Source organism: Mercurialis annua, linkage group LG2, assembly GCF_937616625.2.
Source record: "Mercurialis annua linkage group LG2, ddMerAnnu1.2, whole genome shotgun sequence".
NCBI classification, from domain to species: Eukaryota; Viridiplantae; Streptophyta; class Magnoliopsida; order Malpighiales; family Euphorbiaceae; genus Mercurialis; species Mercurialis annua.
Genome location: NC_065571.1, coordinates 54883896 through 54900010, shown reverse-complemented (window position 1 = coordinate 54900010; position 16115 = coordinate 54883896). Strand labels below are relative to the sequence as shown.

General features: G+C 32.1%; 1 protein-coding gene across 2 annotated transcripts; it reads right to left on the bottom strand.

Annotated features, from left to right (window-relative positions):
- Positions 1-426: 426 nt before the first annotated feature.
- LOC126670190 (2-oxoglutarate-Fe(II) type oxidoreductase hxnY-like) lies at positions 427-4087 on the bottom strand. Of its 2 annotated transcripts, none has more exons than XM_050363855.2 (11): positions 3929-4087; positions 3648-3843; positions 3267-3368; positions 3008-3059; positions 2790-2911; positions 2576-2676; positions 2415-2473; positions 1682-1738; positions 1257-1302; positions 931-1010; positions 427-810 (listed from the first exon to the last, which is right to left on the bottom strand). In XM_050363855.2, the coding sequence occupies exons 1-11, from the start codon at positions 4028-4030 to the stop codon at positions 720-722; spliced, it is 1008 nt and encodes a 335-aa protein (XP_050219812.1). In that variant the 5' UTR covers positions 4031-4087; the 3' UTR covers positions 427-719. The 2 variants fall into 2 exon arrangements, with proteins under 2 accessions (XP_050219812.1, XP_050219813.1); XM_050363856.2 differs by having other exon boundaries at positions 3267-3365.
- Between the last annotated feature and the right edge of the window lie 12028 nt (positions 4088-16115).

The window sequence follows — 16115 nt, the reverse complement described above, 5'->3', positions numbered from 1 at the left end:
TTTTAAAATTTTAAAAATTAGATTTTACCAATTACGGAATTAATTTATAAATTCAACTAAAAATTAAAACAATTAAATTGATTGGAAAAGAATTAGCTACAATTGCAACAAAATAATAAAAAATAATAAAATCAGAACATTATAACAAAAAAAAAACAAAAGCTTTAAAGAAAATTACAACGGGTAAAAATTTGAATTTATTTTGCTATTAGAACAAAACAATAAATAGCAAACTTATCCAGTATTTAACAGTTTGTCACTTTCTGATGGCTGCATAATAGGACTCCTAAAGGAAAAAAATCATTTTTAGTGACATTTTTAAGACCATAAGCGAAGAGCAGCTATCTATAAAAGTTAGCTTATCCGGCCATGTAAGGCGGCTATCGTTATTAACTGTAGCTACATAGATTTACAGAAACAATGCAGTTTAAAGAAACAATGGCCTCAAAAGAGTTGTACAGCTCTATCGGAATTCATATTTATGCATATACACTTGATAGATCAGAGAGCAATTGCTCATTCGAAGCCTACAAACAATCAAAATTTATTGCTAAATTACACTTACATACATACAAATTCACGTTCAGCTACAAATACAGCACATTCAAGGGGACGTGAATCCTATAATTTATCAGCTCCTCATTTATTTCAAGGGAACTGCTGATCAGAACACAACCATAGATTCACACTTATAATTAGAATCATAAACTTGCGCGGCATCAAATTTGAGGTTTACTGTATTTATTCAAATCACTATGAGTATCCTTATACCTTTGGCTTAGGTAAGTCCCACAAGTGATTGGTGGATATCTGATAAAACATATATAGAGAGCAGTTGATTAAAAGAACTAATATAGATCTGACAGTATATATGTACTTTTGTGGTATGCACATTGCAATAACTGGAACATGATTGCAATTCCAACTTACTTGGGAGGATTGTTCTCTGACTTGCATGTAGGCAAGCACTCAACTAGACAATCGTGACTAGGTTCCACAAAATATGCTATCTGTCCGATACGAAGCAAATGAAACAAAATGAAAAAAGGAAACATAATTCTTTCTCTTTGAGCGGAACTTTTGATAATCATTAAGTTTATGCTTGACAGAACTAACATAAATTACAAAATTATGCGAAGTTTGATGCACAATAGGAAAATTATAATAACAAAATTATAATTTTCAACAGATAAAAGCGGTCCCAATTATATAAGATTTGAGCCAAACGGAAAACGAAAACCAAGAAGGGACCTTACCGAATATCTCTCTTGACCGTTCCCTACAACTCTATGCAGAGTGGACCTGCATATATTTTATACAGTAAACATGGTTAGAGTGAGGAAAATAAACTAACAAATGAATAGAAAAAGCCTTAAGGCACATTTGGTATCCAATTCCTTGAAAATGGAATAGGATTCAAATTCCATTTTTACTTTGGTACACTAATTTTTATACTATTTAAAGGAAAGGAATAAAAATTGTGAAATTGGGATTCCAATTCCCTGTGATACTAAACGTTCTTAGGGTATGCTCATGACTATCACTGTTCACAACTATGATATGTTAATAGCATTCTTTGCTAATGCCAAATGCGTTGAATAACCTCCCATATAATACAGCATTTGTGTGTCATTATCGAATGAAAATATTTAAAAATCATATAAAGCAAGGATAACAGAACCTGAAAATACAGTTGCTCCAGCGCTCCAACATATCCCCAAGATTAACTATAAATGCGCTGTATGACAAAAATTAATAAGAAAATGTCACTTGTGAATTAGGAGATTTTTCATTAATTCTATCATTCATGCAGCCATACAAAATACCGTGCTTCGTTATGCCAGGAGGATTTACAGCATACTAAAGAAAAGTACAGATGACTAATGATAATTTTGTTTCCCGTGAAATAGAAGTAACATACGTTATTCAGTTAAAGTCCATCCAGGAACCTATCAATATAATACTGAATCTGGAGTTTACATGCCTTTATTACTGCCTAGCCATGAAGAGAGATTTTAATCCCCTTACAGAGAATACCATAATATCCACCGAAAAATATTTGAATTTGGAACAATTATATAAATATTTCCAATTTAGAACAAAAGGAATACTAGCTGCTCAATATGCTTTCATTTTTTTAAATCTGTGGAATACCCAATATATGATTTTCAGATCATCTAATGAAGACCTAACCGCCTAAGTTATCACATCTAAGGCAGATAAGGCTATAAGCTTAATGATCTCAGAGATATGCATACCACAACCAGTTACCTAGTTTTTAGCATAAAGATGCAGAAGCAACACAATAACACTATAAAGTTTTAAAATAGGTAAGCCTTCTAGTACTAATTGGCTAAATATCTCTAATTAACATAATAAATAATTTCAACTTCTAAATTATGACATAGCCTCACCCTTTTAATGGTGCTACATTTTCCCATACTTGAGGTTGAGCATCCTTATCCTTGCATATCTGTAAGAAGATTAAAAGAGAAAAACAATAACTACTCAAATTGCAATTAAGGGAAAAAAAACAGAGCCTAATAAATATAGTAAATTCATTAAATTTTCATACTTGGAGGCCAGAAACATCATCTGTGGCTAAAAGGGTAATCAAACCATAGTCAGAATGAGCTCCAGCTCCAAATATTCCTTTTGATGGATCAGAAACATAAGCTGGACATGGAACAATAAAAGGAAAACAAAAGAGCAAAGATATAATTTCAATTAAAAAGAAAACAATAAAAGTGCTGATATTAAGCTCCACAACTTGTAAATCAAAATTTAACCTCCATAGCGCAGCAAACGCATGACTGCAATTGGCTGGCCAAGCATTTCCGGTTTGTCAAAAAAATCAGCATCTAGATCAAGCGCAAGTGCTATGATCCTTGCAACTTTTCTTGCAACCTCTCTACCAAAAGCACCGATCCAAGTTTAAATACCGTAGACAAAATTTTACATAATATAGTTTAACATCCTTTAATTTAATAAACAAATAAACGCTTACAATGCTTCTTGATGAAACCTCTCAATTGTTTGCCTCCAACCAGGCAAAAGAGCTGAAATACACCATGCACAAATGTAAAAAATAAAATAATCATATGCCATTTATCGTTAATCAATTAATAAAATCCGGTTTAATCAAAATAAGCAAATCAATAACAGCAGCCATTAAATTATCCATAAAAGTCGACAATACACATGCCATAATTTATAAACAAATAATCAAATCAATAATATTAAGCAATAAGATACTTTCAAATTACCGGCATCAGGCCAAACATTCGGTCCGTAAAAAGGTTTATCAGCTTCAGGATCATCTTCAGGCACTTCAACTCCAATGTAGTATCCCTCTTTATAATCTCCTACTAACAAATAATATAACCACAAAACGATAAAATCAAATTAGAGTAACTTTTTTTCCTCTCAACTACTAACTTCTTAATTTGGAGAAATTCTTTAGTAGACTCGCTTCATCTGCACACTGAGCCAATCACATTACAACACGTTATTAAAATAATGGCAATATTGTGATATCGCCATTAAAATCTGTACACATTTCATGAGGTGTTATAACGTGGTTGGCTCAGTCCACGGAAGACTAAGTATACCTAAGAATTTCTCATTGATTTGAGTAAAAAACAAACCGTGGACTTGATTATCAGGATCCAAAAGCTCATCAAGAACAGGAGTGTAACCTCTATGCTTCTCATTCCTCAAAACCTTCATTTTTTCAGTTATTGGCAGCTCAAAAAATCTCTTACTCTCTCTAAACACTTCTTCCATAAATTCTTCGCTTATTCCGTGATTTATCACGTAAAAGAATCCACAATCCAAACACGCCTTTAACAACAGAAATTAATGAACAAAATTGTAAAAATGAGTTTTAAAATTATAAAATTACGAGAGAATTGAGATTAAAATGGACCTGTTTGAGCAAATTAATTGACTGATTAACATCGGAGGTAGAGAGATCGATGCAATTTAGGGCTGAGATTTTTTCATTTAGCGCGGGAACTGTTTTCTCCATGGCTGAGTTTTGAGAGCTCAGAAGAATAAAAATTATTTTGAAATTGTTGTGTTTTGCTAAGGAAAGAAGGGGGGTTTTTATATTGGAAATCAAGGTAAAGACGATGTCGTTTTATTGATGATAGTGGGACCTAAGGTTTCTTTTGGATTATTTTAATTTTTTTCTCGTGTCGGAGGGAGTGGCTAATGACCAATTTAGTGGTGGTTACAAGTACAACTACTTTTATCGTTACTTAAAACTTAAGAGCACATGCTTTCTTTCTTTTATCACTACTCATAAGTTGTTGTTTTTTTGGGTTAATGTCATAAAAATTTATTAATTTTATACGTTTTTTTATTTTAATCACGCTATTTAAAAATCATCAATTTCATACACAAACTATTAATTTTTTTCAAATCCATACACCATTCAAAAATTCAGTGAAAATTGCCGAGTTGACAATCAGATAGTAATATGTTATAACGAACCGGACAGTAACACATCTTTTACCATATTTTTAAACGGGTGTATGTATTTGAGAAAAATTGATAGTTGGTATATAAAAATGACGATTTTTAAATGGCGTGGTTAAAATGATTAAACATGTAAAAGTTGATGAATATTTATGACATTACCTCTTCTTCTTTTTTTAAAAACATAATGTTAGATAATTACTTATTTGATAAATTTTTCAACTGCGGTTATTAATATGTTAAATAAATTAAGAAGATATAAATATTTTTACTGATTTTCTATACTATAAACAAATAATTATATTTAATAAAAATATTATAATATAAATAATTTAATTTTATATAATTTATAAATAATTAAATTATTTACAAATAGTTTAAATAATTGACTTAATTATCCAAAAATCTCTCATCTTTTCGACCTTTTTTGGTTTGTTGTCCGGACTTTCAAAATCTACATTTTTTTTCATTTTTCAATTTTCATTTTCCATTATAACCATCATGATAAATTGGAGTGTAAAAAAATAAAATCAAATACACCCTTTATACTTCATATTTGAAATTTTTGATGGTAAAAAGGTAAATGGAACAATATGAAGCAATACGAAAGGTAAATTTAAATGTTTTCACTCTAATTTAAATAAATAATTATAATTAAAATTAAAAATTGAGAAGTAGGCTAAAATTGACAATTTTAAAAGTTTAGACCGTAAACAAAAAAGTTAAAAAGATGGAATATTTTTGAATAATTAAACTTTAATTTTTAAATATATTGTCAAATTAATATATTTTAGTGTATGGTTAGTTTTATTAAAATAAGTAATCAAATTTGAACGGCTATATATATAAATTGTTGAAGAAAATATCTAAAATACATTTTTTGTATCAACAACCGTTTCATGCTTAAAAAGTTGACATTTGGTATATTTTAAAAGCAAAAGTTAATAACTGCAATTAAAAACCGAATGAGATAACGTTCAAAAATGACTCTAATGTTTACTCTGTGGCTCATATGGCCGCCTAACATTAGACAGAAAATATTTGTTCCTCTTTAATAACGTTAGGGTTATATATGTTCCACTTTAGTAACGTTAGAGTCATTTTTGAGCTCGAAAACATTAGAGCAACGGCTAATTGTACGCCGCATCAGCCGAGTTAACATTCAAACACGCTACCGTTATATGTACGGTACATTTGTTCCATTTTAGTAATGTTAGGGTTCTTTTTTAGACTCGAAAAACATTAAGGGGCCAAGTGAGCCACAGAGTAAACATTAGGGTTATTTTTATACCTTAACCCAAACCGAATCAAACACTCATTTTGTAGTAATATTATTTTTTCATCATAAAAAATAAATTATATTATTAAAAATATATACGCTAACTTTTAATTTACTTTTATAAAAAATTATAAATATTAAATTAACCAGTTTTTATATTTCACATTACAATTTGTTTTAAGTAATTTTTTTTATTTAAGCATAAAAAGTTACAGATAAGTAAAATCAATAAAAACTAATATCTGCAATATAAAATCAATGTAATGAAACAAATGAAATTAGCAAATGAAATTTTTTTCCCATCATTTTAGTAATGACCATAAGCATTACTTAGATCTCCAAAAAAAAAATACTAAAATAAAAATACATATCAAATATGTGACTAAGATTTAATATACAATCATGTCTTCTCAATCATTTCTCAAAAAAGTAAAATTTCTCACTATGGAGCATTAGAATAAATGGATGGCCCAAAATATCATATAGCTGTTAAAGTAATAATTTAGGAGTAGTGACTAATTATTAAATTATTATATATTCAAAAGCATTATCCAATTATAAAACAGCAATACATTTTTGGAATTTTATTATATGTTGTAATTTTTGTAAATTCATTATATAACACTTAGTGGATGGAAATGAAGTGAATGATGACTCGTCTCCCACAATTGTTACATTCTTCTTCTTTTAAAAGGAAAAAAAAATCAAATAGAGTATATCAAGCTTAAGTTAAAACTTAAAAATATTATAGGAAAAAAAATATTTAGAATGTGCTACCTAACAAATGAGCCACAATATTCTAATTACCTAAAAAATTGGTCAACCAAAATCTGTAGCATGCAAATTCATAAATAACTCTGAATTTTTAATCGAACTAAAATTCATGCTTACTATTTCGAAAAAAAATTCATATTTACAAATCAACAAACGAATATAAAGCTTTCAAACTACAGATCTTAAAAACAAATATTGATAAAAATAATTAAATATAGAGCAAATTATTCTCAGGTCCTCGACATATATTATAATTTATATTTTTCATCTATTTTATTTAAAAATCAAACGATACAGTCTTTTATTTTTATTTCCGTTAACGTTTTAATCACTCTGTCCAATTTAATTTGATGTTAGTCAATTAAGTTAAATGTTTAGCGATAAAAAAATAAGATTTAGTTTAATCTTTAAACTTGTATTTTTGCTATAAAAAATATATTTTTATGAAATTTAATGATTTTAATTTTAATTTTTTATATGGCCTAATGGCAAACAAAAGCCAAACCTTTATGACTTGTTGCAATTTAAACTAAATTTTTTAATTTTTAAAATAATAGCCAAATTGCATTTTGTTGTTGCAATGATAGCCAAATTGATGGTCAAACTTGTAACAAAAAAATCCAGATTTGACTATTATTGCAACAAAAAAATACAATTTGACTATTATAACAAAAATTAAAAGGTATGGTTTAAATTGCAACAAGTCGTAAAAGTTTGATTTTTTTTGCCATTAAGTCTCTTTATATTTAATAACGTTTTAATTTTTTCAAAAAAATAATATATTTTTTATTTTTAAAAGTAAATAAATTAAGAAGCTAAAAAAACTAAAAGATTTAAATAAAAAAGAAATAAAAAAAATTAAATTTGATCTATTAAGCCTTTATTGAACATCTCCTAATTCAATTTGGTGGTCAAACTTTTATTTGTTTTAATTTGATCGTTAAACTTTAATATGTTTTCAATTTCATAAAATTCTAATTTCATTCCAACTGAAAATTTCTCTAAAAATGCATAAATTGTAGCCGAATTTCATTTTATTTTTACCTTAAAGCTTGCTTTCACTAATATATAATGTAGCAACATGCAACATTGATTTAGCATCACTTCAAATGAAGTCAAGTTTTATTCAAATTAATCACTTTAACTAGTTGTTTTTTATCCGGGTTCATCCTTCAATCAATCATTCGTACGGGTAAAAGAGGTCGGAGTGGCTTTTATGGGCTTTTATTGCAATATACAGTGTATTGAAGACAACAAAAAGTTTACGATTGTTAATTATTGTAAACAAACTAATAAAATTATCCATTTTGCAAGTTTAGGCAGCATAGCTATAAAAACAATTTCTATTACAAATGTTTATTGGCTGGTTGTAAAAATAACATAACACAACTATTATATGAGATAAACAGTCAAGTTTTACACAATGAGCACTCAAGTTCTATACAATGAGCGGCGCTGAGGCCTGAGAACCATTCCACTGATGTTGCGTTCATTGTATTTTTACATGTATATTCGTATAATTATCAATTGCTAGAATTAGAGGTTTCAATGAATAACTTCCATGCAATAGCAATAATTTTCATTTTCTATGATAATTTTTCTGCTGTGCCTGGGAACTGCGTGTTATAATACATGGACCCATGGGCGGAACCACGGGAAGGTCAGGAGGGTGGGCCGACCCTCCTTGCCAGAAAAAATTAAAAAAGAAAACACATTTTTTCATATAGGGGCGGTTATAACCCCTATAAGTGATATTTTTCGTTTTTTTATGTAGTTTTATTTTTTTAAATAGTGAAACGTAAAATTTCGACCCTCCTGATTTTGAGTTCTGGTTCCGCCACTGCATGGACCATGGACCGCGGCTCTGGCGGATGTCATCAGACAAGTTACAACAATTCTTGAACCTTATCTGGTCATGTGGTAGTATTATGTAAGCTGGTATGCAAACATCTATTTACAATAATCTATAAAATTGCAAAAAAATATTAAGTCGTGAATGACATTGCTAACTTTGAAAAGTTGTAATTGCATTATTATGTAAAGGTAGTGAATTTATTTGTAACTAATCCAAATAAATATTAGAAGATTGTTCAATAAAGTTTAATTCCTCTACTTATAGCTATCAAAGTATTTCTCTCGCTAAACATATAGCTAGAACATCTAAAAATAAATATTCTCTTGTTTCATAAATTTAGGCCAATTTGAATTTAATTTTGTCCTTTACTAAAAGCAAATAATTGAAGATTCACAGATATCAACTTCAAGAATATTGATGCACATAATCATGTTTAAGCTGTAAAACATCATGTTTGCAGTTGCAGCTTGTAATTTGTATTTGTGTATTTTCAGCTTTCTATCGATATATATCTTTTAAAAAAAAAATATCATTAATAATTTTTCTACATTAATAATACTGAGAGATATTGTTACATATTAAATAGAAGTTTAACTAAAAATTAGCAAATCAACAAGTGTTTCCTTTAAGTTAATCAACTATGTTTTTAAAAAACAGGCCTATAATATAGATTAGAAAATAAAATAAGAGTTGAAGATGTTTTTTATAGGCTCTTTTATAGCTTGTGTTTCTATAAATTGTTGCAGAACTCTAATTTCCTCATACCCAAAATTCTCCATTGTGACTTCTTTCAAGTCATGCCGCCAGCATTTTGGCATCAAATGGCAGTGCGCGCATGGTGCATCCTCCTCCTCCTCCTCGATTCCTCTTGGGGTGTAATACTGAAACTGCGAAAACGAAAATAAAAAAGCCGCAATTTAGTTAAGCAATGCATACTAATCAGAGTAGCTTATAAACTAAAAACCTGCATACCTTGAGAGATTTAGGTCTTGTCCCAGAACTATTTAGAAGATAAATCGAGTCGGGATGTGGCGCAAGCCAAAGCAAATTGTTTATCAAGTCTATGAGTTTTGAAATTGAGTAGTCCACTGTCACTTTCAAATGTTTGAGGTCATGCCTTGGAGGAACTAACTTATTTTTCCAATCAGTAGGAACCATCAAATCCTGAAACAAGAAAAAGACTAAATTGGAAGCAAATACGAGTTAGTTTGATGTACATATATGAAAATTTATGCGAAATTTCTTACTAGTCCATGAATTTTTCATAAACCAGGTTTAGGTAAGAATTTTCGATATGTATGTATGTAAAAGAATTTTCGATATGTATGTATGTAAAACCTGGAATGTGCAAGAAAGATTCAATTCGCGGCAATGTCCGACATATGAGAGAAGACGCCTCAACCACTTTGAGGATTCATCATTACAATAAGAATCAAGTATCGACAGTTCAACCTTTACTCTTGGAGAATAAATTATTAAACTTGTAGGTTTCATATTCCATTGATACTTAATGGAATAGCGAAATACATATAGATTACGCGCATCAATCTCAACTTTTTGTAGATCAACATATTTCACAATAAATAGCTCAAATATCTTCAACTTGCTGTGAAGAATCTTGAATCTTTTCAAGCTATTGCAGTCACATAAACTCAATTTCTCGAGGAACGGAAATTGAACGTCGGAAATATGACTCGTAATCCAATGGTCACTGATGCAGTTAACATTGCTCAATGTTATACTTTTCAGAGATGTGCAAGCTGAAATGCTCATATCGAAGGGCTTGAACTTATTCACTGGTTTAATCCCGCATTTAAACGATTCAAGATTCGGAGCAACAACCTCCACACTCTCCAATTTTTCACAGTCCACCACCTCCATTGTCTTCAGTTTATCACTAACAATTTTCAGGGTTTCAATCTGACAAACATGGAGACTCAAGTTCCGTAGCGTCGGGCATCTCAGTATTCTTAAACTGAAGCCTTTCAGCTTCAGAACAGTTATTGAGTCGGAAAATACGTCCCCCACAGGGTAGTTATAAAAAATAAAATTTGCAACTTTGCAGTAAGAGACATCAAGATAAAGTTCTTTCACAAAATTCTCTAGGGCATACTTGATCCCCGAATCAAAACGAACGTCGGATTTACAATATTTTAAGGGAGCACAGAACCTGAATCTCTGCAAGGAGATACCGGGGGCGCGACTAAAGAAGTATTGAATGAGATTAATAATGAATGATCTTATTAATCAATGGTACAAGGCTATATACAGCAAGTGAATGGTAAGAGTTAGAACTCTTATTATACAAGATAGATATTGAAGTGTTTAACTATATCTAAAAATGTACAGCTATATAATAGAAGTTGTGTATTTAATGAACACTACAAGTCAGCTGCAAACCGTGTGCTATAGTATAGCTTTATCACCCTCCCGCAAGTTGAACGGGTTTTGAAGCAACGTTCAACTTGTTTCTGAGAAATAGAAACTTGGATTTACATAGTGGCTTTGTTAACAAATCAGCAATTTGGTCATCCGTTGAAATGTACTTCACAAATAGGTCCTTCTTAGAAACTCTATCACGAACAAAATGGAAGTCGATCTCCAAGTGTTTAGATCGAGAATGAAAAATAGGTGCCGTAGTCAAATAAGTAGCACTTAAATTATCACAAAAAATTGTAGGAGCAGTCGAATGAACACCAATTTCTGTGAGCAGCGATTGTAACCAAATAACTTCTTGAACAGCCGCTGCCAATGCGCGATACTCAGCCTCCGTAGATGAGCGAGAGACCGTTCGTTGTTTGCGAGAACACCAAGTAACAAGATTATTGCCCACAAAGATGGTATAACCAGTAGTAGACTTCCGGTCATCAATTGAACCACCCCAATCTGAATCACTATAAGCTGAGATAGTAGAAAAGCTAGATTTCCGAATGAACAGACCAAGATCCGTAGTAGCCTGCAGATACCGTAATATTCGCTTCACCGCTGTCCAATGAGTTTCTGTCGGTGCATGCATAAACTGCGAAACCTTATTGACAGAATAAGATATGTCCGGTCTTGTTAACGATAAGTATTGTAAGCTGCCAACAACACTACGATATAAACCTGCATCATGAAAACCTGAACCATCATTGAGGGACAACTTAAGAGATGGACAAGCAGGTGTTGTAACCCCTTTAGCTGCACTCATGTTAGTTTTGGCAAGGATATCACGTATATATTTTGATTGTGTGAGTAACAATCCATTCTTTTGCCAAGAAACTTCCACACCGAGAAAATAGTTGAGAGGTCCCAAATCTTTAAGCTTAAAATCTCGACTAAGAGATTGAATCATCGAAGAAAGATAAGTGAAATTATTTCCCGTAAGAATAATATCATCCACGTAAATTAAGCAAAAAAGCATAATGTCCTTGGACTTAAAATAATACAGCGAAACATCGGTCTTTGAAGCAACAAAACCAAGTCGTTGTAAAGCAAGAGAAAGACAAGTAAACCATTGGCGAGGAGCCTGTTTAAGACCATATAAGGATTTACGCAAACGACATATATGATTCGGAAAATCAGAACTTACAAAGCCTTGAGGTTGGTGCATATAAACTTCTTCATCCAGAGATCCATGGAGAAAGGCATTGGAGACATCCAATTGACGAATTACCCATCCATTAGAAACAGCTAAAGATAAAATCAACCGAATTGTTGCCGGTCGAATAACAGGACTAAAAGTATGATTGTAATCAAGTCCGGGTCGTTGATGAAACCCTTTAGCAACTAGTCGAGCTTTGTGCCTATCAAGTTTACCATCAGAGGTGTATTTAATTCGAAAAACCCACTTACAACCAATGACATTTGGTTGATTTGAAAAAGGAACCAAATCCCAAGTATGATTAGCAACAAGAGCATCAATTTCCTCAGCCATAGCTTTGCGCCAAACACTACTGCGTGCAGCCTGAGTATAACAACTTGGTTCAGTTTCTGGTTGAATAGCAGAAATGAAATTTTTTGGCTTTAAAGATCCAGTTTGAAGTCTTGTTATCATATGATGTTTGCGGTGTATTATTGGTGAAGAGGAAGAGGGCTGGTCAGAGTTAGATTTAGACAAATCAACTAGCAGCGGTAGACCAGGAGAGGTAGATGTGGTCGTGGTGTTGTGGTCGGTATGTGGAGTGGTCGGATTATTTTGGATCAAAGGAGTTGTCGAAGGAGTTTGCGGACTGATTGGTTCAGCTGTGGAGGAATCAGACAAGCTGGTAGGTTGATTTGGTAAGGAATTTTGAGTTGTAGAAAATGGTGGCAGCAATATAGTAGCAGGGATGGATGCTGGAGAAACACCTTGCGACACATCATTGAATGGAAACACCTGTTCATCAAAGATTACATGGCGTGAGACAATAATTTTCTTGGTAACAAAATCTAAACAAAAATAACCTTTATGAAGTTTGCTGTGACCAAGAAATACACACTTAGCGGAACGAGGCGCTAATTTATTTGGAGCATACGGCCGTAGCCAAGGATAACATAAACTGCCAAAAACACGTAATTCATTATAATTGGGTACAGATTCAAACAAGACAAAGTAAGGACTCTTATTGTTGAGGATAGGAGTAGGCAATCTATTAATTGTATAGACAGCGGTATCAAATGCATAGGTCCAATATTTCTTAGGAACAGAAGAATGATGCAGCAATGAAAGACCCATTTCAACAATATGTCTGTGTTTTCGTTCAGCACACCCATTTTGCTCTGGAGTTTTAGGGCAGGAACTTCTTTGAGTAATACCGTTGTCAGAAAGATAGCCTGTGAGAGCTTGAAATTCTCCACCCCAGTCTGCTTGAAATTGTTTAATGGAACTATTGAAATATTTTTCAACGACATGACGAAATTTGATAAAAGCATTCAATACCTCAGATTTATAAGTAAGAAAATAAATCCATGAATATTTACTGAAATGATCATAAAAAATAACATAATAACGTTTTCCGTCAACAGAAACAAATGGAGACGGACCCCAGACATCAGAACAAACTAAATCTAAAGGACCTCTAGCTTGATAATTAGAAACCGGAAATGGTAGTTTATGACTCTTACTAATTGAACAAGCATGACAAAGACTAGAACTATTATTAGAAGAAACAAAAATATTAGACTGATGCAAAGCTTGTCGAACAGTGCGCAAGTTGGCGTGACCAAGGCGAGCATGCCAGAGAGATAATGAGGATAAATGAGCTTGTTTTGGAATTGCAGGCGCGTACGTAGGCTGCAAAAACATGGAGTAAAGTCCACTATCATTCGGGCCTTTGAGGAGCAAAGCCTTCGTGCGGATATCCTTGATTTCAAAGAAAGTGGGAAAAAATTCAATAGACACATTGTTAGTTTTAGTAAAGGCAGAAACAGAAAGCAAATTATTACTAGCTTGAGGAACATGTAACATGTCATTTAAGTGAAAAGAAGAACGACAAGAATTAAAATATGAATCACCAATATGAGAAATTGAAAGTGTTGTACCATTGCCAATTTTTATGCCATCAGGACCAGCATAATCTGTATGAAGAGATAAATTCTCCAAATCAGGAGTAATATGATGTGTCGCTCCGGTGTCCATGATCCATTGCTGATTGGAAGAAGCAGCTGCCATATTGCTGTTTGGTTTGGGAAGAATTGGTCGAGTATCACGAGGCACTTTTGGAGAAGGACATTGTGGTGAGATATGGCCATAACCATTACAATTGTGACATGTAGCTGTGGTGGTATCGAATGATGGATTGCTAGAGGAATTGTACTGATACTGGCGAGAGTAGTTGGAATTACGGCCGCGACCACGCTGTCTACCCCTTCCACGCTGATATTGGGAAGAGCGGAATTGATTAGGCATAGGACTAGATGCAACAAATGCAGAGGATGTGGCTGCTTCTTTTATAGGCTTTTCTAAAAGTAAATTAGACTCCTCACTCAAAAGAAGCCCATAAAGATCATCAAACGAGACACTATCAAGGCGGTTCTCCAAGGAACGAACAAAAGGACGGTAAGTAGAATCTAAACCGTTTGTGATGACTTGGACGAGATCGTCCTCAAGTACAGGACTGCGCAAGGCAGCGAGTTGATCAAACATGCCTTTAGCACGTTGAATGTAGGCAGAAATACCTTCACTATTTTCTTTTTGAAGTCGATAAAAATTGGATTTTATTGTGCGAACTTGCGCCTTTGAACCAGAGGCATAGGTGGCTGCCAGTTTAAGCCACGCCTGTCGAGCACTAGTGGCTCCAATAATTTGTGGAACGAAATTCTCGCTCATCGATCCAATAATCCAACTCAAAACGAGTTGATCACGTTGAAACCAGGTGAGAAAACCTGGATTTGGTTGTTCGTTCTCAAGAGTTGCCGGTGGAGCTTCGAGGCGACCATCAATATGCTTTGCTAAATCATAGCTGTTGAGCAGGGGAAGAAGTTGAGCCTGCCATATTAAATAATTTGTAGAGTTGAGTTTGATTGGAAGATTAGCAGCAGCATTTGGTAAAGAGGAAAGTGAAAACTGAGAATTAACAATGGGTAGAATACTAGAAGACATATTGACGGGAAAAAAAAAAGGTTGTTGAACCAATTATGGCTCCGATACCATAAAGAAGTATTGAATGAGATTAATAATGAATGATCTTATTAATCAATGGTACAAGGCTATATATACAGCAAGTGAATGGTAAGAGTTAGAACTCTTATTATACAAGATAGATATTGAAGTGTTTAACTATATCTAAAAATGTACAGCTATATAATAGAAGTTGTGTATTTAATGAACACTACAAGTCAGCTGCAAACCGTGTGCTATAGTATAGCTTTATCAGCGACAACGGAGAAAATCAGGAACATTATCTAACAAGATATTAATATTGCTTTGTTCGCTATTATTATTACCTTCGTCAAAATCTATGATCGGAGATGATAATATTGCAGATCTGAATTGGGTGGACAATACACTGATTTTAAACGCATCTGTCCAATGTAGGAAGGAGACTATGTGATGAATTAACTGTTCTGGTAATTCTGATATGTAATCTACCATTGCTGTCTGTTTACGTAATTGAGTAATTATGCGTTTTGATACATATTTATGAGGCCAAACGCATATTTGGATCCCTGCACTTGTCGTCTTTTTTAATTTGGGTCCCTGCACTCAAAAATATATATAGTAAATCCCCGCACTATCAAAAATATCTATTTCAAGTCCCTATCGCTAAGCAAGTAAACGGAACGTAGATGACGTTAAAAACTAACCGATACAAAATGTGTGATTGAGTCCCCGCACTGTCATTATTTTTTAAATTGAGTCCCTACACTAAAAAATATCCAAATTGCGTCCCCGCACTATAATTGTTTTGGAAATTGAGTCCCTACACTAAAAAATATTCAAATTGGGTCCTTCTATCATCAAATAATATTAATAATTTTTTATTTAATTTTTTATTTAATTTTTAGCATTTTTAATATTAAAATTTTCTCCGACTATTAACAATTTTTTTTAAATATAATTTAAAATATTAATTATTTTAAATTTATTAACTAATTAAAATAAAAGTGTTTTTTTATGTTTTTATTTATTTAATGTGTCTATTAAAAATTACTATATTTTAATTTAATTTAATTAATGAAATAATAATCTAATTAAGTTTTGAATAATAAAATTTTTTAATTAAAATTTATAGTGTAGGGACTCAATTAGCAAATAATTATAGT

Coding starts and splice junctions, on each gene's coding strand:
- LOC126670190 (XM_050363855.2), bottom strand. CDS start 4,030: ATGGAGAAAACAGTTCCCGCGCTAAATGAAAAAATCTCAGCCCTAAAT. Junction 2,474..2,575: donor ATGATGTTTCTGGCCTCCAA/GTATGAAAATTT, acceptor ATCTTCTTACAG/ATATGCAAGGATAAGGATGC. Junction 811..930: donor TCAGAGAACAATCCTCCCAA/GTAAGTTGGAAT, acceptor ATGTTTTATCAG/ATATCCACCAATCACTTGTG.